The following is a 26,945-nucleotide window of genomic DNA, read 5'->3' on the forward strand; positions in this document are numbered from 1 at the left end:
GTGCTTGCCCAAAGTCACACAGCTGACAGCTGGCGGAGTCGGGATTTGAACCCATGTCCTCTGACTCCAAAGCCCGCACTCTTTTCCACTGAGCCACGCTGCTTCTCTATGTTGCCGACTTGGACTTCCCAAGCGCTTAGTACCGTGCTCTGCACACAGTAAGCGCTCAATAAATACGACTGAATGAATGAATGAATAATGATTAGGATGACATTTGTTAAGCTCTTACTAGGTGCCCAGCACTGTTCTAAACGCTGGGGTAGATACACAGTCAGCAGGGGGTCCCACATGGGGCTCACAGTCCCGTTTTACAAACGAGGTGACTGAGGCGCAGAGAAGAATAATGATGATGATGAGTGTCAATCCCCATTTTACAAAGCAGGTGACTTAGGTGCGGAGAATAATAATAATAATAATAATAATGATGAGTGTCAATCCCCATTTTACAAATGAGGAAACTGAGGTGCAGAGAATAATAATAATGATGATGAGTGTCAATCCCCATTTTACAAATGAGGAAACTGAGGCGCAGAGAATAATAATGATGAGTGTCAATGCCCATTTTACAAACGAGGAAACTGAGGTGCAGAGACTAATAATAATGATGAGTGTCAATCCCCATTTTACAAAATGAGGTTACTGAGGTGCAGAGAATAATAATAATAATGATGAGTCTCAATCCCCATTTTACAAATGAGGTAACTAAGGCACAGAGAATAATTATAATAATGATGGCATTGGTTAAGCGCTTACTATGTGCCCAGCACTGTTTTAAATGCTGGATTAGATACACGGTCAGCAGGGTGTCCCACGTGGGGCTCACAGTCCCATTTCACAAACGAGGTAACTGAGGCGCAGAGAAGAATAATAATGATGTCTCAATCCCCATTTTACAAATGAGGTAACAGGCACAGAGAATAATAATAATAATAATGATGAGCCTCAATCCCCATTTTACAAATGAGTTAACAGGCACAGAGAATAATAATAATGATGAACCTCAATCCCCATTTTACAAACGAGGTAACAGGCACAGAGAACAATAATAATAATAATAATGATGAGCCTCAATCCCCATTTTACAAATGAGGTAACAGGCACAGAGAATAATAACAATAATAATGATGAGCCTCAATCCCCATTTTACAAACGAGGTAACAGGCACAGAGAATAATAATAATAATGATGGCATTTGCTAAGTGCTTACTATAATGATATACTATATAATAATAATTATTATTATGTGCCCAGCACTGTTCTTCTAAACGCTGGGGTAGACACAGGGTGATCAGGTTGTCCCATGTGGGGCTCACAGTCTCAATCCCCATTTTACGTATGAGGTAACTGAGGCACAGAGAATAATAATAATGATGGCATTTGCTAAGTGTTTACTATAATTATATACTATATAATAATTATTATTATTATGTGCCCAGCACTGTTCTAAGCACTGAGGTAGATACAAGGTCAGCAGGTAGCATGTGGGGCTCATAGTCTCAATCCCCATTTTACAAATGAGGGAACTGAGGCACAGAGAAGAATTATAATGATGATGAGTCTCAATCCCCATTTTACAAATGAGGGAACTGAGGCACAGAGAATAATAATAATAATGATGATGATGAGTCTCAATCCCCATTTTACAAATGACAGAGCTGAGGCACAGAGAATAATAATAATGATGATGATGATGATGTCTCAATCCCCATTTTACAAAGGAGGGAACTGAGGCACAGAAAAGTGAAGTGACTTGCCCAAAGTCAAACAGCTGACAAGTGGCAGAGCTGGGATTAGAACCCACGACCCCCTGACTCAAGGCCCGCTGTTCCTTGAGGCAGTAACCTTGCTGGGAGAGGAACCCTGATTCCACCGCTAATAACTGGGATGCCTGCGAAGCACTCATGGGGTGCCAGGCACTGTACTGAGCGCCCCGGGGGAGAATCCAAGCGAATCGGATTGGGCACGGTCCCTGTTCCGTGGGGGGGATGCTCCCCGACTCGATCCCCATTTTACAGATGAGGGAACTGAGGCCCAGTGAAGTGATTGGCCCAAAGTCACCCAGCAGACTAGTAGCGGAGTCGGGATTAGAACCCACGACCGTCCGACCCCCCAGGCCCTGGGTCTGTCCACTGTTGACTTCCCCCAAACCAGAAGCAGCGCGGCGTAGTGGATAGAGCACGGGCCTGGGAAGCAGAAGGTCGTGGGTTCCAATCCCGACTCCACCACTTGTTAGCTGTGGGACCTTGGGCAAGTCACTTCACTTCTCCGGCCCTCAGTTGCCTCGTCTGTAAAATGGGGATGGAGACTGGGAGCCCCACCTGGGACAGAGACTGTGTCCATCCCTATTTGCTTGGCTCCACCCCAGCGCTCAGTACAGTGCCTGGCACCTAGCAAACGCTTAACAAATGCCATCATCATCACCCGCTCGCCGTCCCGTGGGGTAAAACCTCGCCCCCTTGACCAGGAAGGGCATTGCTTCCTGCAGGTCTCCCACGCCCAAAATCATTCGTTCATTCAGTCGTATTTATTGAGCGCTTACTGGGTGCAGAGCACTGTACTGAGCGCTTGGAAAGTACAGTTCGGCAACAAGTAGAGACAATCCCTGCCCACAACGGGCCCGCCCCCGAAAAAGAGGGGACCCCCTCCCCCAAGGCCCGGGGGTTGCCCTTTCCCAGGATAGGGGAGCTGTTCAGGTAGCCGCCAGGCACCGATTCCCGATCCCAACTCCACATTCCTCCGCGTCTCCGCCGCAGGGATTGGTACTCGCAGAATCACGGCCCGGCCCTCCCGCCTTCGCTCATGGCAGGCAATCAATCAATCAGTTGGATTGAGTGAGCGCTCATGGCAGGCAGTCAATCAATCAGTGTCGGATTGAGTGAGCGCTCAGTGTATTGCAGAGCACTGTACTAGGCGCCAGGGCTGCTGGACCGAGGTGGGGTTCGCCCAGCTCTGATCGAGTCTTACTAGACTCTCCTTTCCTGGTGGGCCAGGGATCGGCGTCTACCCACTCTGCTGTATTGTGGCCTCCCGAGCGCTTAGTTCAGTCCTCTGCACACAACACTCATTAAATGCCATGGATTAAACTTGGCCCTGCCTTCAACTCTCCCCACCATCAAGCTGTCACTAACGGGCTCGGAAGCATGTTTTTACGTTCTCAGGCCTATGTGGGCCCTTGCATTAGTTGGCAAAATGATCTACTCCCACCCCCAGATCCAAAAGGATGTTTTTACCTACACGGATCTCCTTAATGAAATCGCCCCGGGGTCGTTCTAAAGCAGGAGTCTTTTTAAAATACATTTAAAACCGCACAGCCCTTTCTATTAAAGATTTGGTCGGGGATTCCGCCAGAAAAGCTGAAGGGCACAAACTCCTTCTGGTAGCCAATCAAGAGAAACAGTTCTGGGGGGTGGGAAAGGTCCCATGGTTAACTTTTAATTCGAGCTTGTAGGGAGGAATATAGAGTACTGTAAATGGAGACTGGGCTCGGTGGTTTTTACTTAGTGAGACCAAAGAATGCTAAAGTTTAGGTGGGGCAGTTGTGTTTTCTGGTGTATCTGTAGGACTGTATCTGACCAGATTTTTATCTTGTGCCTCCCTTAGCGCATAGTATAGTGCTTGGCAGATATTAAACACTAGTGTTTTTATTGATGATAATCATTCCTACAGCTTGGAGTAATAATCCTCAATTTTGGCCCATTGACCTCTAACCCCAGAGTTTCAGCTTTTCCTATCCGGACAGTGCTTCTAAAGGTATCTGTTGAAGTGTTTACCGTAAAGGGCTAGGGTGGAGTGCAAATGCATCCTTTTCCTGTACTGGGGTCAGATTGTCTCCTTCTTTGAGTAGAGGACACCTCTACCTGTTTTGCTTTTCCGGTCACCACTGTACTTCTCTGAAGCTGCTAGGATAGAAAATTGAAGAATGTAGCTGTCTGTGTGGAAAACTACAATTACATTTCCTAACATGGGAGAAAGGATCTCATTATTGCGCCTTGTAATGTTTAGAGAATCTGGTCCCTTAAATACTTTAAATAGGCCCTTCAATCAATCAGTGGTATTGGTATTTATTGGATTTTTGCATCAGCCTCCTGTCTGATCTCCCACCCTCCTGTCTCTCCCCGCTTCAGTCTATACTTGACTCTGCTGCCCGGATTATCTTTGTACAGAAATGCTCTGGACATGTCACTCCCCTCCTCAAAAATCTCCAGTGGTTGCCTGCCAACCTACGAATCAAGCAAAAACTCCTCATTTTTGGCTTCAAGGCTGTCCATCACCTCGCCCCCTCCTACCTCACCTCCCTTCTCTCCAGCCCAGCCCGCACACTCCGCTTCTCTGCCTCCACTAACCTCCTCATTGGGCCTCGTTCTTGCTTGTCCTGCCGTCAACCCCTGTCCCGGAATGCCCTCCCTCCCCACATTTGCCAAACTAGCTCTCTTCCTCCTTTCAAAGCCCTGCTGAGAGCTCACCTCCTCCAGAAGGCCTTCCCAGACTGAGCCCCTTTTTCCTTCCCTCCTCCCCTCCCCATCGCCCCCCCCACCCTATCCCCTTCTCCTCCCCACAGCACTTTAAATTCATTTATTCATTCATTCAATCGTATTTATTGCGTGCTTACTGTGTGCAGAGCACTGTACTAAGCGCTTGGGAAGTACAAGTCGGCAATATATGGAGACGGTCCCTACCCAATAACGGGCTCACAGTCTAGAAGGGGGAGAAAGACAACAAAACATGTAGACAGGTGTCAACATCGTCATTTGTACATATTTATTACTTTATTTTACTTGTTCATATTTACTGCTCTCTTAATGATGTACATATAACTATAGTTTTGTTTATTCTGGCGGTTTTGACACCTGTCTACTTGTTTTATTGTCTGTTTCCCCCTTCTAGGCTGTGAGCCCGTTGTTGGGTAGGAACAGTCTGTATATGTTGTGGACTTGTACTTCCCAAGTGCTTAGTACACTTCTCTGCACACAGTAAGTGCTAAAATACTATTGAATGAATGAATATTGAGTGCTTACTGTGTGTGGAGTCCTGCACTGTGTTTGGGACAGTACAGTCTAGTAGAGACGGTAGACACGTTCCCTGTCCACAACGAGCTCACAGTCTAAGGGGAGAGAGACAGACATTAATATAAAAAATTATGACTATGTGCGTGAGTGCTGTGGGGCTGAGGGAGGGGTGTAAATGATATCCATTCAATTCATTCATTCAATCGTATTGAGCGCTTACTGTGTGCAGAGCACTGTACTAAGCGCTCGGGAAGTACAAGTTGATATCCCAGTGCAAGGGCAACATAGAAGGGACAGGGTGGAGAAGAAATGAGGGCTTTGCTGGAAAAGAACCTCTTGGAGAAGATGTTTAATATGTGATATTTATTCATTTTATTTCTACATATTTATTCTATTTTATTTTGTTAGTATGTTTTGTTTTGTTCTCTGTCTCCCCCTTCTAGACTGTGAGCCCACTGTTGGGTAGGGACCGTCTCTATATGTTGCCAACTTGTACTTCCCAAGCGCTTAGTACAGTGCTCTGCACACAGTAAGCGCTCAATAAATCCGATTGAATGAATGAATGATAATTCCCCTTGATTTAAGTGGTAGACCTGGGCTCTGCAGGACACATTCATTAAACTTTAATGGAAAGGATAGACGTAACTACTTGGGAGAGAGTCTTTTTTTCCTCTTAATTGCAAATTTGTACATTTATAAGTCAGTTCTTTATGGAGTGAAAAAGGAGGGTTTTATTAATGTAAGGAAAAAGAGACTTGTAATGGAGGAGTGGTTCTTAACGATTGCTGCTTTTAAGGTCAGAATGCTTGCTGCAGAATCAGTTCTTCCATCCCTATTTCTTCTGCAAGTGCAGGGTATTCATTCATTCATTCAATCGTATTTATTGAGCAGTTACTGTGTGCAGAGCACTGTACTAAGCTCTTCGGAAGTACAAGTCGGCAACATATAGAGACGGTCCCTACCCAACAACGGGCTCACAGTCTAGAAGGGGGAGACACAACGAAGCAAAACATGTAGACAGGACAGTGCCTTTCCTGTTGGTCCACTTGCATCTCTTAACCTTCAGGGTTAAATTCTAGTTTGGTTGTCCATTTGTCTAATAAAGAGCAAGGATGTGCAAAGTGTAGGATTTACCGTGATTTTTACTTCAGTCGTGTGCTTTTTATTGTAGCAACACAGGATTTTTTTTTTAAATCCCAAACCCCCAAAATGTGTCCTGTTTTGATAGCTCTGCCTCCAACAAAGGTACATGAAGAGTCTCTTCATTTTTCAAAGAATCAGAACTGTAAGTAACTTAGGTGGTGTCATTAAAGAATGACTGTTACATGCTGAACAGCTGGTCAAAGAGGCAGAGAAATATGCAGTAAACTGGTCTTGATCAGACCATTGCAAATTTGAGACATAACCCTGATATTGGAGGCCTAGAAGGAAGCCTACTATAGGAACATAATTCATAGCCAGGAGGCAGTGTGGCCTAATGGAAAGAGCATGGGTTTGGGAGTTTCTAATCCTGGCTCCCCCACTTGTCTGCTTTGTGACCTTGGGCAAACCTCTTAACTTCTCTGGGCCTCATTTTCTTCATCTGTAAAACGGGGATTAAGTACCTGTTCTCTCTTCCCCTTAGACTGTGAGGCCCATATGGGACAAGGAAGGACTATATCTGACCAGATTTTTATCTTGTGCCTCCCTTAGCTCATAGTTAAGTGCCTGGCAGATATTAAACACTGTTGTTTTTATTGATAATAATCATTCCTACATATTGGAGTAATAATCCTCAATTTTGGCCCATTGAGCTCTAACCCCAGAGTCTCAGCTTTTCCTATCCGGACAGTGCTTCTAAAGGTATTTGTTGAAGTGTTTACCTTAAAGGACAGTTTAGGGTGGAGTGCAGATGCATTATATAACACTCCAGTGATAGGAGGCTCTCCAGGATTTCTTCCTGGGAGATAACTGGTTTCTCTCATTGTACTGATTCCTTTTTTTGCATTGTCTATGTTTCTCCCTTCCCCACTTGTCCTAATCTTTTGTCCTAACTGTAGTTTTCTGGGACATGATACACCCTTTTGAGTTGTTTACTCCTTTCATGGCATTTTAAGTTCTTCATCAGTGGTATTTGAACGCCTATTGTGTGCAGAGCACTGTACTGAGAGAATACAGAGAGAATACAACAGAGTTGGTAGGCACATTCCCTGCCCACAATGAGCTTAGAGTGTTCTTGGGGTTTTTTTTGTTTTAATTACCCACTTGCTCTGCATTCTGACCCTTTTGTTAAAGAGGACATTCCTAGAACACAAGTTCAATAATAGGTACTTGATTTCCTCTGCCACCACCCTCCTCTAATTTAAATTTGTATTAGTGCTAAAATGTAAGAAATTAACATGGAGTAATGTGAAAATAATCTTTCTAGTGAGGTGGCTGCTGGGTAAAACTCTGAAGAATCTTGATATTCTTTTGAACGAAACTCCAACTTGTACTTCCCAAGCGCTTAGTACAGTGCTCTGCACACAGTAAGCGCTCAATAAATACGATTGATGATGATGATGATGCTCCCCTCCCCCCCCAGTGGAAACTAATCAATCAATGGTATTTTTTTTGAGCACTTGATCTATGCAGAGCTCCCTACTAAGTCTTGTGTGGTAGAATTAGTAAATGCGATTCCTGCCCTCAAGGAGCCTAAAATCAGATCCTTGGTAATGCTCGTCTAGAATGTGTTATCAATATAATAATAATAATAGCATTTGTTAAGCGCTTACCATGTGCAAAGCACTGTTCTAAGCGCTGTGAGGGATACAAGGTGATCAGGTTGTCCCATGTGGGGCTCACAGTCTTAATCCCCACTTTACAGATGAGGTAACTGAGGCACAGAGAAGTTCAGTGACTTGCCCAAAGTCACACAGCTGACAAGTGGCGGAGCCGGGATTAGAACCCATGACCTCTGGCTCCCAAGCCCGTGCTCTTTCCACCGAGCCATGCTGCTTCTCTTGATGTACGAGCTTTCAGCATGATAATTATAAGTTTGTTCGGATCACCAGTTTTAGAACAGTACTCAGATGTCATTGTTCTGTGGCCCTTTAAAGATTCTAATGCCTTTTGTTAATTTTAATTGCTCATCTTAAACCAGAGCTGTAACAATACTGACTTTTCTTAGGTAAGTATTTTTCATCAGATTAATGTAACACCTCAGTGTGAGAATAGAAACTAAGACGAGAAGAATGAAAGAAAATAAGAACTTGAGTCTCGAATAAAATGTCCCAGATGACTTTTAGGCTAGCCCTGAACTGAAGCTGTTTCCTTTAATTAGTTAATCGATGGTATTTTTTTGAGCACGTACCGTGTGCAGAGCACTATACTAAGTGTTTGGGGGAGAGTACAATACATCAGATCTGGCAGATGCATTTTAATGTGTTCTCCCACATGTTTGGAAGGTTGACAGTTCAAAATTAGTAGGAGTTCAAAATCAGTAGGACTCTTATCCTCCTCCTTACCCATCTATGTGTACTGTTGCCTGCTCTGACCCGGTTATCACGTTACTAGATTAGCTGATGGTTTTTGTCCCTTCATGCCCTACTGAACAATGTCATTTCTAACTTGCATCCTTTCTCAGAATGCCCAGGTGTCAAACACCCCTTAATTTCCAAGGATATTAAGTGGGGGAAGCAATTGAAATAACCTTTTAAATCGAGTATCTCAAATCTTCCACCAACTCATGTGTTTTTAATGTATCTCACTGGCAGTTTACTTTGGCATTAAATCTAGCAGGTAGAAAGACAAACACTCAGTGCTCATTCATCTATGTAAAGCTGGCGAGTAGTTGGGCATCAATAAGTGGAAAGTGAGAAGCACTGTTAAGCTCTAGAATAACTTACCATTTTTGATCTTCAAGTAATCATTTTGTTTTGTTGTTTTTGCCCTTTTTATGTGCTGACGCTTAAGTACTTTTTTGCCATATGCAAGGCAGTGTAATGCCATTGGGTTCAATGGAATACATCTTTTTCTCCAAATTTTTTTTCCAATTTACAGCTAAAATTTTTTAGTGCACTTTTATAACCAAAAGTGTGAGAACTAATAGATAATTTGAGTGTTTTAGAATGCTATATGATGAATCTATCTTACTGCTATATACTGTTATCTCCCCCCCGTAAAAGCATCTTGAGAAATTTGGAATCCCAATCACTTCCCCTCTTTTCTGCTGCCTCTTTTCAGCCAAAGAATCTTTCCCAGTTGGCCACAAATTGCTGTTACTTCTTTTGATCATCACACCATTCACTGTGGAAGTCTTTTGAAACCTCCCGGGTTCTTAGAATTGCCTTGTGGAGTGAGAAGGAACGGGAGGCTTGACCCAAATAAAAATCTAACAGTGGCTATCAAAGACAACTTCCAAGACCTATTGAATGGACCTTTGTGGCCTTGTTCTCTTTTAATTTTACCATTACCACACAGGAAGTAGAAGTAGGGTCAGAATGCTTTGTTTTTAAACAAGAATTGTACTTACCTGCCAAAAACTGGTTAAAGTTCATGAAAACTCAAATGGACTCGTGCAAAGTCAAATGAATAAATCCTCAAATGTAGCGCTTATCTGTGGGATGGAAGGTCCAATGAGATCATACAGGTTAATGAGTAAAAATTAATCTAAATTAGATTTGGATTTCCTTTTGGACTCATACATTTTTTTTTTTTTTGTATGGTTGTTATGCCCTGTACTAAGCTCTGGAGTAGATACAAGCTAATCAGGTTGGACACAGTCCATTTCCCACATGGGGCTTACAGTCTTAATCCCCATTTTTCAGATGAGGTAACTGAAGCCCAGAGAAATGAAGTGACTTGCCCATGGTCACACAGCTGAGCTAGGATTAGAACCCAGGTCCTTCTGACTTCAGGGCACGTGTTCTATCCACTGGGCCACGCTGCTTCTCCCCTCCTCAAAAATCTCCAGTGGCTACCAATCAATCTGCGCATCAGGCAGAAACTCCTCACCCTGGGCTTCAAGGCTGTCCATCACCTCGCCCCCTCCTACCTCACCTCCCTTCTCTCCTTCTCCAGCCCAGCCTGCAACCTCCGCTCCTCCACCGCTAATCTCCTCACTGTACCTCGTTCTCGCCTGTCCCGCCGTCGACCCCCGGCCCACGTCATCCCCCGGGCCTGGAATGCCCTCCCTCTGCCCCTCCGCCAAGCTAGCTCTCTTCCTCCCTTCAAGGCCCTGCTGAGAGCTCACCTCCTCCAGGAGGCCTTCCCAGACTGAGCCCTTTCCCTCCTCTCCCCCTCGTCCCCCTCTCCATCCCCCCATCTTACCTCCTTCCCTTCCCCACAGCACCTGTATATATGTATATATGGTTGTACATATTTATTACTCTGTTTATTTATTTATTTATTTATTTTACTTGTACATTTCTATCCTATTTATTTTATTTTGTTGGTATGTTTGGTTCTGTTCTCTGTCTCCCCCTTTTAGACTGTGAGCCCACTGTTGGGTAGGGACTGTCTCTATGTGTTGCCAATTTGTACTTCCCAAGCGCTTAGTACAGTGCTCTGCACATAGTAAGCGCTCAATAAATACGATTGATTGATTGATTGATTTAAAGGCAAACTATTCGTGTCATCTTGAAGTTATTTTTCATCCCCAGAGTACCTTTTCCTGTTCCTTCTGACTTTGAAATCAAGGAAACAGGAACTTAAGTAGGAGAAGCAGCGTGGCTCAGTGGAAAGAGCCCGGGCTTTGGAGTCAGAGGTCATGGGTTCAAATCCCGGCTCCGCCACTTGTCAGCTGTGTGACTTGGGGCTAGCCACTTCACTTCTCTGGGCCTCACTTACCTCATCTGTAAAATAAGGATTAAGACTGTGAGCCCCTCGTGGGACAACCTGATCACCTTGTAACCTCCCCAGCACTTAAAACAGTGCTTTGCACGTAGTAAGCACTTAATAAATGCCATTATTATTATTATCATTAAGTCCCAGAAATTAGTACTGATGCTAGTCAGAAAACATGATGGCAAATACAGTTTTAGTCTCTTCAAAATATTTCTAAGTTTTTCAAAGGGAGAGAGATTTCCTTGTAACTCAGATGTGGCCATTTGAAGCATAAGGAACAAAAACCTGATCATGGGATTGCCATCTCTCTCACTGTACCCACATAGTGACCTATCTGGAAAGGCTGCTTGATAACGGAAACCACAGCTGCTTTTTCCTGTCCAACTGTCAGCTGCTAAAGAAGAAAAATAATCTAAATAAGGGAACAGGAAATAGGAACTTAAGTAGGCAACCAGATAGCATCAAAGCAACATATAGCAAGATTTTAACTTCAACTTTTGCTAGAAAGTGTGTGAAGTGTTTAAAAAAAATATTTTTCTGTTTACTTCTAAGCTTCTGAAACTGCATGATTCTCATTTATCTTCTGGACTCCACTTGCACATTAATGAACACCCGGCAAAGTCCTGTGAGCCAATTAAAATGTTGTTGTCTTCTAATCTTCCTATTTTTGTTATTGTAGGCAAAATGCTTGTTTTCTGTTTCTTCTGTTTCTCCCAGTCTTTCGGGTTGGATCAGGAAATGTGGTATTAGCAGCTTCCTTTCTCCATCATAACTCGTCACTTTTCTCTCTTCACTCTTGAGGTCTTTTAGCATCTGCCAAAAGCAAAGATTCTACTCCTAGCACAACTTTTAGCCTTCTATGCCATTTTTTCCAATCTGTGTCTATCAGAACAATCAACTAGGGGGAAGATTAGGGCGATTTGATTGTTGGACTGTCCTGTAAATCTCCTGATGGGAAGAACTTGCCACCTAGCCTTCAGGTTTCAACCAATCCAGAAAATGTCTTTGAGCTCCTAGGAAACAAATAGAAAAAGGGAAAGATGATAGAATGACAATTAGCTTTTACCTCCAGTACGGAATGCCTTTCAAAATTTTAGTAGCGCTAGATCTGGATACTACTTTTTAATCCCATTTGGAGGGCCAATCTTGTTTATCCACCAAAGCAGTTGGTAGTTTAATCTTGAGTTCAGATTATCTGTTAACTGTTAAACTCAATATGTAAGGCATTTTTCATAAATCTGAAACAGGTTCCTTTGCCAGATGTAATTAGACCTTATATAGCCTTTGTTTTCTTAGTGGCCCAGCCCTAGAGCACATCTGAGAGTCCAATTTTGGAGTTGGAAATTAATGGGGTTTATCATTTGCAGCCTACAGAATAAAATTGAGCAGATAGTCTGTTGTGGTGCAACCCTGAACTAGGGAATAATCACTCTACGTAAATTTGGAGATGAAATTACTGATTCACTTTATGTAGTGACAAGAAGTGTCCCTTGTAATGGTACTCTTGAAGGTTAAAAATAGATGTAACAATAATCCAAACCCTCTTAACAAGTAACTCACTGACTGGAGGTCTGACTTTTTAAAAAAATGTAAAGTGAAGTGAATTGATCTGCTTTCCTCTGCATCAGCACGACAGTAATATGAACACTTTGATTTCATTTCCTAGTATACATTACAGAGCTCAGGAAGTCATGCACCTCCTTGATCAGGAAGAAGGAAGCTAAAAGGACAGAGAAACATCGCTATCCCAACCATTTTTATATAGGACAATTGGTGAAATTGCCGGTATATGAAGTAAAAGTTTTATTTTATATAGCCAGAGAGTAAAATGTGATGAAAGATCTTTAGCTCTTGAGATTTTAATATCTTGCTCACATTTGGTATTTTTGTGATGATACCACTTGCAGGGAGTTTTGTGTATTCAACCAGAAGCCCTTTTAAAAGACAGGTAAATGGGGTCGTGGGCTCTAATCCCGGCTCCACCACTTAGCAGCTGTGTGACTTTGGACAAGTCACTTCACTTTTCTGGGCCTCAGTTGCCTCATCTGGAAAATGGGGATGAAGACTCTAAGCCCCATGTGGGACGACCTGATCACCTTGTATCTACCCCAGCGCTTAGAAAAGTGCTTGGCACATAGTAAGGGCTTAACAAATACCAAAATTATTATTATTATTGTTAATATCCTGTTTTCACAGATTGGAAAACTGAGAATACTAGGAAGCAATGATTTTTAGATATCCTTTTGTGTGTAAAGTAATGCAGCAGTATCTCCAGTGAGATTCTGCTTAAGACGCTGTCTTTAGTGTATTCACAAGGACTGCCTGAATATATTTGGCACATTTCATTCCTAATCATTGAGCATGGACACTTAAGCATATTTATTTCAGTGGTTTCTTGCTTGATTATACTATGGAAATGGTTGCATTCCGTTATCAGTCCCTGTTTAAATTTGGGCACGAGAATAGGAATGTATCAGGCACCCATGGCTCTAGGATTTTGACTCTTACAGTGTGTAGTTTGACTCTTACATGTGATTCCAATAATGTTTTTTCAACTACTTTGAAAATTTAGATAAGCCACTTTTCTGGAACTTTGATGTCTTCTCACCTCCCCTCACCCCTAAATTGAGGAGTTTGTAAAAGCAGGGAACTTCAGAATGGTCTTCTTTCTCCTTGGATCAATTTGCTGTTACTCTTGAGGTATTTTAGCAAAAAAAAAAAAAAGGGGGGGTGGAAAAACCAGCCCACCAACTGTTGACCATGGGAATCTGTCCTATTGTTGTTTGTCTCAAGGCAGCCCCCTCACTCTGGCCTTAGGGTACCGTGAATCATCCTGGAGTTGAGTCATGCCCAGGAGACCTATGTCAATAGCCAATAACCACCCAAAAGCATCTGGTCCAGATTCTTCCCTTTGTCCCCAACCAGTAGGACTGAGAGGATCTAAATCCCTTTGTCTCCTCCTTTCCTCCACGGTCCCAGGGACCAGGTGCAGGGAGAAAGAGGAGTCCTGAATGAAACTGAGCTGATCCAAACTCAGTGGCATCACTGTAGGGGCCCAGACGCATTCCCGTTCTTGAGAAGAGGAAGTCACTGACCGGGAGAATAGGGAAGAGAGTGGATAGGAAAAGTGGAGCCGATTGTGAGGTGTTTTTGATGAGAAGGGACACAGGGAGCCAGTGGCAGGTTTTGAGGAAAGGAGAAATGTGGGCCAAACAAACCTTCAGGGGGGTAATCCAAGCAGCATTGCCTAGTACAGTTTGGAAGGAGGTTGGGAGACCAGCGAGGAGGCTAACGCAGCTGTCTAGCTGGGCAAAGGCCAGAGGTTGTACCAGGGTGGTACTGGTTTGGGAGAAGAAGAAGGACTGGGTCCGGGAAGTAATTATGCAGGATAAAACAGCAAGATTTGGCAGCCGACTGAATGTGAGACTTGAACAGTAGCAGAGAGTGGAGGATAACATAAATGTTGTGGACTTATAGGGCGGGGAGGTTGGTGGTCTTTGGATGGTGAGAGGTTTTTTTGACTTGTTTGAGGTGCCAGCTGGACATCCAACTAGAGATGTTCTGGAGGCAAGGGAGATGTGGGATTGCAGGACATATGAGGGGGGTCGGGACTTGAGCTGAGCATTTGGGTGCTACCCATACAGGATAGCTGAAGCCATGTGAGTGGTTGAACTGCCAGAGAGAGTACTTGTTTGTTTTTTGTCGATTTTTTTCCTTACCCATTTGATGCATATAATCAGCTTGATTATTCAGAACTTGGACTGATTTACTTTGACACCCCGTGCATTAACTCATAAGTGTTAATGCAAGAGAAGTAGCAGGGCCTAGTGGAAAGAGTATGGGCCCGGGAGTCAGAAGGACCTGGGTTCTAATTTCGGCTCTAATGTTTGTGTCTGCTATGTGACCCTGGACAAGTCGTTTCACTTCCCTATGCCTCAGTTACCTCGTTTGTAAAATGGGGATTGACTGTGAGTCCCGTGTGGGACAGGGGCTATGTGAGAAACAGCGTGGCTTAGTGGAAAGAGCACTGGTTTGGGAGTCAGAGGTCGTGGGTTCTAATCGTGCCTCTGCCACTTGTCAGCTGTGTGACTTTGGGCAAGCCACTTAATTTCCCTGTGCCTCAGTTAGCGCCTCTGTAAAATGGGGATGAAAACTGTGAGCCCCACTTGGGACAACTTGATTATCTTCTAGACTGTGAGCCCACTGTTAGGTAGGGACCGTCTCTGTATGTTGCCAACTTGTACTTCCCAAGCGCTTAGTACAGTGCTTTGCACACAGTAAGTGCTCAAATACGATTGAATGAATGGATTATCTTGTATTAGCCCAGCACTTAGTACAGTGCCTGGCATATAGGCAAAATATGATTTTTTAAAAAATGTCTAACATGATGTCTACAATTTTACAAATTGAATTTGGACAGAAGATAAGTTTTAGTTTAGGAGTATTGAACTTGAAGACTGTAAAAGCAAACTGCTTCCTTTCTCTCTACATCCTTCTAAACTGAAATTGTACTTCTTTCCCTAATGAGTCACCAAAGTGACTGTTTGAAATGTTTTCTCCTGTTCTGGAAAATAGTGGTGATAATTGTAGCCATTTCCCCTTCTGAAACATAACGTCTTTGAGCTCTGACTGGGTGTGGTTGAGGGACAAAAAAATCCATTTGTAAAAAAAAAAAATTTCTGGGACTCATCCAGCGAGAACTTGGTTGCTGGATTATCATGAAAACATAAGTCTGTATCTTGACGCCTGGTATAATTCCAGGCCTTTTGTAATAGGGCAGCTTGTTTTTCTCTTGAAAAATGAGCTTCATTTAGTATGCCTTTTTCAGTTTGCAACATCGTGCTTGTGGGGAAAAATGCAAAGGTTATCGTTTGAATAATACATTAAACTGTGGGAAATACTGAAGTATGTTCTGTTGATGATGATTAATTAGATTTTAATACTAAATGAGTATTTGTGTCCCATCTACCCCAGCACTTAACACAGTGCTTTGCACGTAGTAAGTGCTTAATGTCATTATTATTATTAAAAAAGCCAAACTTGATAATTTGCCATAATAAGAATTATGTCTTCATTTTCTGAGTGACTAAATCAGAAACTAGATGGAGGAAGATTTTTTTTTTTTTCTCCCTCCTCAATTTCTGGTCTATGGCTGATTAAAAGTAAATCACCTAATTTTCTAGAGCTGAATTTTTCTCAGGAAGCTAGCTATAAGCATTGCAGTAAAATTGCAGTATTTGATTCCCTTTGAAATACATGGCTACTAATCCCATTGAAAGAAATTATCCTTAATGAGAACAGATGCACTTTGATCGAACCCTATAGCCTTGAACAGCTGACCTACCTACAGCCTCTGAAAATTAGCAAAGGAGTATGTTAATTGTTATTGATGCATTAAAGGAAGGTTCTTGTCTCCCCTTTTCCCAGGCTGTAAACTCTCTGTGGGCAGGAAATATGTCTGTTTATTGTTGTCTCTTCCAAGTGCTTAGTACAGTGCTCTGCATACACAGTAAGCACTCAATAAATAGGATTGAATAAATGAACTACTGGATGAGACAATATTAGAGACTTTTGGTGTGGTTTTTTTTTTTTTGAGATGGTAGGGGGTTTTTTTGGTTTTAATTGAAGCATCATGGCCTGTGGGAAGAACACAGCCCTGAGAATCACAGGACATGTGTTCTAATTCTGGCTGTGCCACTTTTCTGCTGTGTAACTTTTGTCATATCACTTAACTTTTCTGTGCTTCAGTTCCCTCATATGTAAAATGAGAATTAAGACCGTGAGCCCCACATGGGGCATGGACTGATTAGCTTGTATCTACCCCAGCACTTAGTATGGTGCCTGGCACATAGTAAGCACTTAACAGATACCATTTTAAAAAAGCCGGGGAGAGGTAAGGAGAGGATTTCAGTTTTTTTGTTGTTGTTGCTTCAGGGATTCCCCCCGCAAGGACTGTCTGTTGAGCCTGGTTGACAGATCGGTTCCAGAATAATTTTAAGCGCTAAAGCCAAAGTCAATTGGGATGTTGCCAACTTGTAATTCCCGAGCGCTTAGTACAGTGCTCTGCATACAGTAAGTGCTCAATAAATACGATTGAATGGATGCATGTCAGTCATTTTGCATTGTGGAATTCCTTGTGTTAAAGGCAAGGTGGTATTTCAGTCAATGGTATTTATAAAGCACTTGTTGTGTGCAGAGCACTGTTCAATATACTGGAGTTGATTGAGTGATTCCTGTCCACAGTTAGGTTACAGTCTAGAGGCACTTACTTGAAATGTGCCAATTCTTGGAGCATCTTTAATAGGGGACCTTGAATTGCAAATAAGTACTGTGGATCTCTGAAGTTTGCTTTGTGCCTTTGTTAAAGACTTGGAAGAACGTTTTAAACTAAAGAAATAATGACTAAATACTAAAGAAATACTTTCTAAATACTTTCTAAATACTAAAGAAGTATTTTTGGGGGTGTAAATGCAAAGAATTGCTTCACCTTATGCAATAAATACCACTGGTTTGAAAGGGAAGTCTCTTTGTCATTCAGAAGAAGCTCTTTGGGGCTATTTCTGAAAATAATGTGCTTTCCTTTTAGCCCTAGATGACACCTACTTCAGAGGTGACATTCAGTCCAGGTAGAAATAAAACTCCTGGCCTCTAATGGTAGGTAACTTTCGGACCATGACTATTAAGTGAGCTTAGGTTCCAGCCCCTGGTATGGTCATAATTTAGCTCATTACAGTGAAGAAATTTTTCTTTGCAGATAAGTAGTCCCACCCTGGCCCCCTGCCAATCTCACCAAGACTGGTCAAAAATTATATGAAAATGGAAAAACAGTGTTAGGCCCTTCTATATTTTTCCCTCTTCTGACAGCTTAAACTCATTTCACAGTCACTAACTGCATTGAGCCACTCAAATTTGTGTTGTCATTGGCGGTATATCAGGAAGAGTCTGGAGGTGGTCAGCAGTTTTACCTTATTTCAGGTAATTCTGCAAAAGACTTACTTGGATTTGTTACACAACTAAATTATTATCTTAAAATGAGCAAATTAGTTCTAAATAATGGATTAAAAAAAATAAAGTCCATGGGAAATTTGCTCAATTTTGTTTTTTCCAGAGGTGTCAGTAGATATTAAAATAAGACTGAAGCAGCAGCAGGGCCCAGAAGTGTTCTGTTCCAGAACTCAGATCTGAATTAGGATTTTTCAGAATTGATTTTCTGTTGAACTTTTAGTAAATGTTCAACCAAATGCTGTTTTGAATTGGTGCATCCAGCAAACATGTATTTAATACTAGTAATATAAAACTATTGTGTTTGGGGTACAGGAGCTTATGATTTAGAAGATCTACCAACAAAAGATGAGTTGTCAGTAACTGAGGAAATCACTGAAGACCCAAGCAAGACATTTTTAATGTAAAATAGAAAATCAAGGAGAATAGGGGAAAATAGCATCCTTAAAGTAAATGTACATACACAGGAACCATCAGCATTAAAAGCTGCCTAAGGACTGCAGAACCGCTTGCTTTTGAGAACTTAGGGAGACTAGAAAACCTGATGATTATAGGCTATAAATTCCTTGGGGACAGAGACTCTATGAGCTCTGTTGTACTGCATTCACCTGAGCACTTAGCATAATGTTCTGCACACAGTAAGTGCTCAATAAATGCCTCTGATTGTAAATGTCATGTACGTGCAGTCTCTCTCTGACTCTCACCTTTCCGCCTGGCTGTCCACTTTAATTAGGAGGCAAGTTCCTTTTTTTTATTTGGTTGTTTTGTATTTGTTCCTGTTCTGTCCTGTTCCCCCACAGGGTCCTACGATCTGACGCCATCCAATTTTCTGAAGTCACCATGCCCCATTTAGTCTCCATACCCAAACTACCTTCCCTTGACAACTGAGTCGATGCCTTCAACACCACCCTCTCTACTGAGCTCACTCACTTGATCCCCTAGTCCTTTGCCATCTCAAACCACTAACCTACAGCCTTTGCTCTTCCTTCCCTCCTGAGCATGAGCTTCAGAGTTCTGCTGGTGGAAATACAGCCATCAGGCCAACCGTGTCCACCTGAAATCCATCCTTGTCTGCTTTAACTCTGCCTCCCCTCTGCCCGGCAATGTTATTTCTCCATCCTTATTGACCTCCATGCCCACTGCCCTCACCAGTTGTCTCCCCCATCTCTTACCCCTAAATGACCTGATCACATTATTGAGAAAATTGAAACCATCAGGTGTGCTTTCCCCTGCTCCTCTCCAGTCCCTCTGTCCTCCTGCCCCTCTTCCCATTATCCCCTCTTTCCCAACAGTATCTCCACAGATCTCCTGCCTCCAGCCCCATCCCTTCCCACTTGATCCCACTTGTCCCTCCCTTCTTCCCTTCCTGACTGCCATCTGCAAATGTTCACTCTCCAATGGCTTCTTTCCCACTGCTTTCAAACAAGCTCCTGTCTCCCCTATCCTGACAAAAAAACCCCACCCACTTTGACCCCACAACTCTCTTCAGTTGTCACCCCATCTCCCTCCTACCAGTCATCTCCAGTCTCAGCGAGTTGTCTATACCTGCTGCTTCCCAATTCCTCTCCTCCAGTTCTCTCCTTGACACCCCCACCCCCTTTCAATCTGGCTTCCGCCCCTTCATTCTACAAAAACTGCCTTCTCAAAGGTCACTAATGATTTCCCTCGTGCCAAATCCAATCGTCTCTACTTGACTTTAATCCCCTCTCAGCTGCCTTCAGCTTAGTGTCGACCATCCCCCTTTGGAAACAGTATCCAAGCCTGACTTCACTGACACCATTCTCTCTTGGTTCTCTTCCCAATCGGTCTGTCTTATTTATTGAGCGCTTACTGTGTGCAGAGCACTGAACTAAGAGTTTGGGAGAATACAGTATAACAATATAACAGACCCTTCTCAGTCCCTTTCACAGGCCCCTCCTTTGCATCCCACCCCCTAATTGGGAGAGTCCCTCAGAGCTTCGTTCTGGGTCCCCTTCTCTTCTCCATCTACACCCATTCCCTTGGAGAATTTATTCACTTCTATGACTTCAGTCATGTGGTTGATTCCCAAATCTACGTCTCCAGCCCTGATATGTCTCTTTCTGTGCAATTTCATATTTCCTCCTGCCTTCAGGACATCTCTACTTGGATGTCTCACTGACAATTCAAACTTTACATGTCCCAACAGAATTCCTCATAATCCCACCCAAACCTGACCTCCCCTGACTTTCCCATCACCGTTGACAGCACCACCACCCTCTCTGTCTCACAAGCCCATTCACAACCTTGGGTTTATCCTCGTCTTATCTTTCTCATCGAACCCATATTGCCTGTCACCAAATCCTGTCTGTTCAACCTTCACAGTGTTGCTGAAATCTGCCCTTTCCTCTTCACTTTAATCCATTCACTTATCCGGTCCCACCTCTCCTTGCTGACCTCCTTTCCTCCTGTCTCTCCCCACTCCAGTCCCATTCTTCACTCTGCCGCCCGGATCATTTTTCTACAAAACCATTCAGTCCCAATTTCTGCACTCCTCAAGAACCTCCAGTGTTTTGCCATGCACCTCCGAATCTGATAGAAACTTCTTATCACCTTTAAAGAACTCAATCACCTTGCCTCCTTCTACGGTACCTCGCTGGTTAGCTCCTCTAAGGCCACCCTATTCACTGTATCTCAATCACCTCTATCTTGATGCCGACCCCTCACCTACTCCTGCATCTGGCCGGGAATACCTGCCCTCTTCATAGCCAACAGACTTTCAATTTCCCACCTTCAAAACTTTACTAAAAGCACACCTCCAAGAGGTCTTCTCTGAATATACCCTCATTTCCTCCTCTTCTAGACTGAGCCCACTGTTGGGTAGGGACCGTCTCTATATGTTGCCAACTTGTACTTCCCAAGCGCTTAGTACAGTGCTCTGCACACAGTAAGCGCTCAATAAATGCGATTGGTTATGTGTCACCATTGCCCTTGAATTTGCACCCTTTATTCACCTCTCCCTCAGCTCGCATCACTTATGTACAGGTGCATTATCTATTTCCCCCTCTAGACTGTAAGCTCCTTGTGGGTGGGAATGGGTTTACCAACTCCCTTATATTGTGCTCTCCCTAGCTCTTGTTACAGTGCTTTGCATACAAGAAGTGCTCAACAACTATGATTGATTCTGCTGATACTATTATGCTGAAGATAAGTGCCTATTTAAATTGGGCAAAATTAGTATTTGAAACAATAGAGAAATTAAGAAGTACCAGACCAACCAGTGTGGGAGCTTTCAAAGGCCCAGATTTCTTTAGAGCTTCAAATTTGATTTAGCAAACTCCTCAAACCCCGAGTTATTTTCTTGGACAAAGTGTATCTTTTAGACACCTGTGTGGGGGTTGGGGGGGAGAAGTCTTTCTGAAAAATGGTTTCTGAACAGGGTGTAAGCAACATTGCCTAGTAGAAAGAACATGGGTCTGAGAGTTCTGGGTTCTAATCCCAGCTCCTCCACTTGTCTGCTGTGTGGTCTTGGGTACGTCATTTAACTTATCTATTCTTCAGTTCACTCATTTGCAAAGTGGGGGTTCAATACCTGTTTTTCCTCCTTACTTTGAGCCCCATGTGGTATCTGATTGTCCTGTATCTACTCCAGTGCTGAGGAAAGTGCTTGGCATATAGTGAGTGCTTAAAAAATGCTATAATAATGCTAATTATTATTATTATTATCAGGATGCACTTAAATATATATTGACAGTGCTAACAAGGCAGCAGGAGATTATTTGGGCTCAGTATCAGTGAGGTAATCATACCATGTTTCCTTCACACATTGGGTGACTGCAGTTGAAGGCAGACTATAGAATTAGATGGATCATAGATTTGACCTAATAGAGACATTGCTTTTAGACTGTGAGCCCACTGTTGGGTAGGGACTGTCTCTATATGTTGCCAATTTGTACTTCCCAAGCGCTTAGTACAGTGCTCTGCACATAGTAAGCGCTCAATAAATATGATTGATGAAGATGATGATTGCTTATGTTCTTATGGTTTCCCTTGAACCTGTGGTGGACAGGGAGTGTGTCTACCAATTCTTTTATATTGTACTCTCCCAAGTGTTTAGTAGATGCTTTGCACCTCAGTAAATACAATTGGGTCTTTTTCTGGTAGGCCAGGAACTGTACTGAGTGCTGGGATAGATATAGAATAATCAGATTGGACATAATTCCCGTCCCACATGGGGCTCACAGTCTTAATCCCCATTTTACAGAGGAGGTAACTGAGGCACAGAGAAGTGAAATGACTTGCCCAAGGTGACCCAAGAGATACCTGGTGGAGTTCATTCATTCATTCCTTCAATCAGTTGTATTTGTTGAGCACGTACTGTGTTCAGTTCAGCAACACAGTTCAGTACTGTGTTAAGCGCTTGGCAAGTACAAATCGGCAACATGTAGAGATGGTCCTTATCCAACAATGGGGTCACAATCTAGAAGGGAGAGACAGACAACAAAACCGGTAGATGGGTGTCAGTACCATCAGAATAAATATAATTATAGCTATATACATATCATTAATAAAAGAGTAATAAATATGTACAAATCTAAACAAGTGCTGTGGGGAGGGGAAGGGAGTAGGGCAGAGGGAGGGGGAGTGATGGGGAGGGGAGGAGGAGAGGGAAAAGGGGGGGCTCAGTCTGGGAAGGCCTCCTGGAGGAGGTGAACTCTCAGTAGGACTTTGAAGGGAGGAAGAGAGCTTGTTCAGTGGGTGTGAGGGCATTCCAGGCCAGAGGTAGGATGTGGGCCAGGGTTCGACTGCGGGACAGGCGAGAACGAGGCACATCCAGGAGATGAGCGGAGGGTGCGGGCTGGGCTGGAGAAGGAGAGAAGGGAGGTGAGATAGGAGGGGGCGAGGTGATGGAGAGCCTTGAAGCCGAGAGGAGAGTGAGGAGTTTTTGCTTGACTTGAAGGTTGGTAGGCAAACACTGGAGATTTTTGAGGAGGGGAGTGACATGCCCAGAGCGTTCCTGTACAAAGATAATCCGGGCAGCAGTGTGAAGTATAGACTGAAGCCGGGAGAGACAGGAGGATGGGAGATCGGAAAGGAGGCTCATGCTGTAATCCAGTCGGAATAGGATGAGAGATTGAACCAGCAAGGTAGCGGTTTGGATGGAGAGGAAAGGGCGGCTCTTGGTGGTGTTGTGGAGGTGAGACCGGCAGGTTTTGGTAACGGATTGGATGTGTGGGGTAAATGGGGAAAGGAGCCCCTAAAATAACTTGGGAATCTGAGGCATAAAATCCCTGATGACATCTGGAATTAGGTGGAACTAAAGGGTTCTCACCTGGGTCCCAGAGTCCACTGGAGATACAGGGAGCCACCAGATTGCTGGCAGCCCCAGGCTGGGACAAGAGGCATCCCGAGTTCTCTCCCAGAGCCCCGACCAGGCTGCCTGACTGGGCCTGGGGGTAAGAATCATCTGGCTCAGGGCCTAGCTGGGTGAGAAGATGCTCGGTGGATTCTGAAACTAAGCCAGAGAATTGCCGCCTCCCAACAGGGTGCAATAAAATGAAGCCACCAATTAACTTCCAACATCTTCCCCCCAGCTCTGGCTCCCATCCAGCTCCAGAGAGTGGGGAGGGCCTACGGCGGTCCGTCATGCCAAGAGCGGCCGGGAAAAGACCCACGATGCCAATCAAATGAGGGTGATGGGGCACTGTACCACCATGGATAATCTCTCCACCTTTTTCTTTCTTTTTAATAATAAGTATGGTACTTAAGTGCTTACTATGTGCTAAGCACTGGGGTAGATAGAATTTAATCAGGTTGGACACGGCCCCTGTCCCAGATGGGGCTCGCAGTCTAAATAGGAGGAAGTAGGATTTAATCCCCATTTTGCAGATAAGGCAACTGAGGCACAGAGACGTGATGTGACTTCCCCCAAGGTCTCCCAGCAGACGCGTGGTGAGCTAGGATTAGTACCCAGGTCTTCTGATTCCCAGGCCATGCTCTTTCCACTAGACCTTGCTACTTCTCTACCTTTTTTCTTTTTTTTTCCCCCCTCAAGAGTCTCCCAAGGTCTCTTACCTGCAGGCGTTTGTGTCTTCTATTTAAGCCAAACTGTGCAATCAATCATTAGTAATTGAGTGCTTACTCTGTGCAGAGCAGTGCGGTATTTGGGAGAAGACACTAAAATGAGTAGACATGGTCCCTTCCCTCAGTCGTTTGTGGACCAGGTCATAAAACATAAATCAGGTTCTGGAAGAAATAACTAATAAATGCTATCAGCTTGAATAAATAATTGTGAACGTCTTGAGAAGTGTCAGTGTGAGAAGGGTAAGGGAAAATATTTCCGTAAGTTACATATGTGTGTTCCCTTAAGGCAACTTAATTCCTTTTGTTCCTTCAACAGGTATTCGTTACAGCACAGATGTTAGTGTGGATGAAGTAAAAGCTTTGGCTTCTCTAATGACTTACAAATGTGCTGTAGTTGGTAAGTGATCTCTCATTTGTTGTATTACCTTTTAAAGCTCTCCAGGAAAGCAAGCTGTTATATAATTGTAGTTTTTATTCTGAGAAACAATGAGTGTGCCCTGTCTCTAGAAATGAACTAGTTTTTAAGAAACGAATGAGCGTTTGTTAAATTTTTCTTTATTTTTACATTATCATTTAGAGTCCTAAATCATGAAAATTGAATGTATTTTATTTTAAAAAATCCTTTTTAATGAAAGTAAAGATTGCCCGTCAATAATTACTTTATGGGAGGAGAAAATTAGGTAAAATTGTGTTGGAGATTTGATGAGAGATCCCCGATTGAACAGAACTCTCCTCTTCATCTTGTAATACACTTTTTAGTCCAGTCAGAGAGGATGTGCATTCTCTCTGAGTGAAGGAAGGCTTTAGAATTAACCTAGTACCTGGGTGCAATCTTAATTTTACAAGTACCGGTGAGTTTTAGTTTTAACTATTGAACAACTTGAAATTCTATCACCCGTTAAGGCAGTTTAATTGTTTCGGTTTTGTCTTGCCTTTACCTCTGTCTACTTGGGGTGGGGGGAAAAATCCTTTTTTTACTTTTTGTTTCAGATGTGCCATTTGGCGGTGCTAAGGCTGGGGTTAAAATCAATCCCAAGAACTATTCAGTAAGTCATGATTTCATAGATGTACATGTTCACAGAGCAATGTGTCGTATTCACCTCACTTTAAAGCCGTGGATATCCTTTTCCTGAGTCAAGTAATGTGCCAAGGCTGTGTTTGCCTTTCTAAGAATTTTGGATTCTGACTTTGTTTTTCCTGTGCTCTTTATCGTATAGCAAACCCATTTCTGCGCCCTTTACTAAATGCTTAGAATGTTAATTTTGAGAAGCAGCATGGTCTAGTGGAAAGAGCACGGGCCTAGAAGCCAGAAGACCTGGGTTCCTGCTGTGTGACCTGGGGCAAGTCACGCGACTCCTCTGCCTCAGTTTCCTCAACTGTAAAATGGGCATTCAATACTTAGACCCCGGGCTCCATTGGGGATAATAATAATAATAATGGTGGTATTTATTAAGCGCTTACTATGTGCAAAGCACTGGGGACGTAACAAGGTGATCAGGTTGCCCCGGGGGGGGCTCACAGTCTTAATCCCCATTTTACAGATGAGGTAACTGAGGCACAGAGAAGTTAAGTGACTTGCCTAAAGTCACACAGCTAAGTGGCGGAGCCGGGATTTGAACTCATGACCTCTAACTCCAAAGCCCAGGCTCTTTCCACTGAGCCACGCTGCTTCCCTATAGGAATAGGATAGGAATTATGTCCAACCTGATTATCTCGTATTTACACCAGCACTTAAAATAGTGCTTGATGCATAGTAAGAGAAGCAGTGTGGCTCAGTGGAAAGAGCCCGGGCTTTGGATTCAGAGGTCATGGGTTCAAATGCCGGTTCCACCAATTGTCGGCTGTGTGACTTTGGGCAAGTCACTTGACTTCTGTACCTCAGTTCCCTCTTCTGTAAAATGGGGATTAAGACTGTGAGCCCCCCGTGGGACAACCTGATCACCTTGTTACCTCCCCAGTGCTTAGAACAGTGCTTTGCACATAGTAGGCGCTTAGTAAATGCCATCATTATTATAGTAAATGCTCAAGCAGCGTGGCGTAGTGGATAGAGCACGGGCCCGGGTGTCAGAAGGTGGTGCGTTCTAATCCCGGCTCTGCCACTAGTCTGCTCCGACGTGGGCAAGTCACTTCACTGTGCCTCAGTTTCCTCATCTGTAAAATGGGGATTAAGACTTTAAATTATTAACATACGATTTTTTTTTTTTAAAAAGTCCTTCATCATTTCCCGGTCAACCAGGGTCAGTTGCCGTTCTGTTTCCCAGAAGTTAATAATTAGCAGTTTGCACCAAGTGGGATAATATCCAACATTGGATCCGTAGTCCATCAGAGATAATTTACACTGTTGAGAGGGAGAGAACTGCTGAAATTGTCAAGTATTGAATAGTAAAAATGGGGTTGGGGGGGGCGGTTGCTGAGGCTGGAGGATGAGTGAGGGGAAGGGTGATGTCCTAGATTAGTGAAACCTGGAGAGAGCTACAGTGTGGACTGTAAATACTGCTGTAGCATGGGGGGAAATGGGAAAAGTCAGATAATTATGGTGATGATAATCATGCATTTATAAAGTGCTGCTTACTAGGTGCCAAACACTAAGTTGAGCCACAAAGTAGATTATTCACATGTGGACAATGAAGTCTGACTAGAATGCCAAAACAATATAATAATAATAATGGCATTTAAGTGCTTACTTTGTGCAAAGCACTGTACTTAGCGCTGGGGAGGATATAAGGTGATCAGGTTGTCCCACGTGGAGCTCACAGTCTTAATCCCCATTTTACAGATGAGATAACTGAGGCACAGAGAAGTGAAGTGACTTGCCCAAAGTCACACAGCTGACAATTGGCGGAGCTGGGATTCGAACCGATGACCTCTGACTCCCAAGCCCGGGCTCTTTCCACTGAGCCACACTGCTTCTAAAGAGATAATTCTACGTACTTTGCCCGGGGTGGGGTGGCGGGGTTCTCCATGTAAAACGGACTCCTTATACTAAAGTGGTATCTGGATGGGAAAAGGGACAAGAATAGTATAATTTCAATACTGAACCATCCTAAAAGTTAGATTCTGTTAGTGAAATCAGTCGTACAAGAAAATAGG

General features: G+C 43.4%; 1 protein-coding gene across 1 annotated transcript in view; it reads left to right on the forward strand.

The window, feature by feature from the left end:
- Window positions 1-26,945, forward strand: part of GLUD1 (glutamate dehydrogenase 1) — a 53,988-nt gene that overhangs the window by 3,071 nt on the left and 23,972 nt on the right. Inside the window, 2 exon segments of the mRNA XM_038743403.1 lie at window positions 24,172-24,252; window positions 24,846-24,901. Coding sequence (XP_038599331.1) covers window positions 24,172-24,252; window positions 24,846-24,901 — 137 coding nt within the window.

This window comes from Tachyglossus aculeatus, chromosome 3 (genome assembly GCF_015852505.1).
Source record: "Tachyglossus aculeatus isolate mTacAcu1 chromosome 3, mTacAcu1.pri, whole genome shotgun sequence".
NCBI lineage: Eukaryota > Metazoa > Chordata > Mammalia > Monotremata > Tachyglossidae > Tachyglossus > Tachyglossus aculeatus.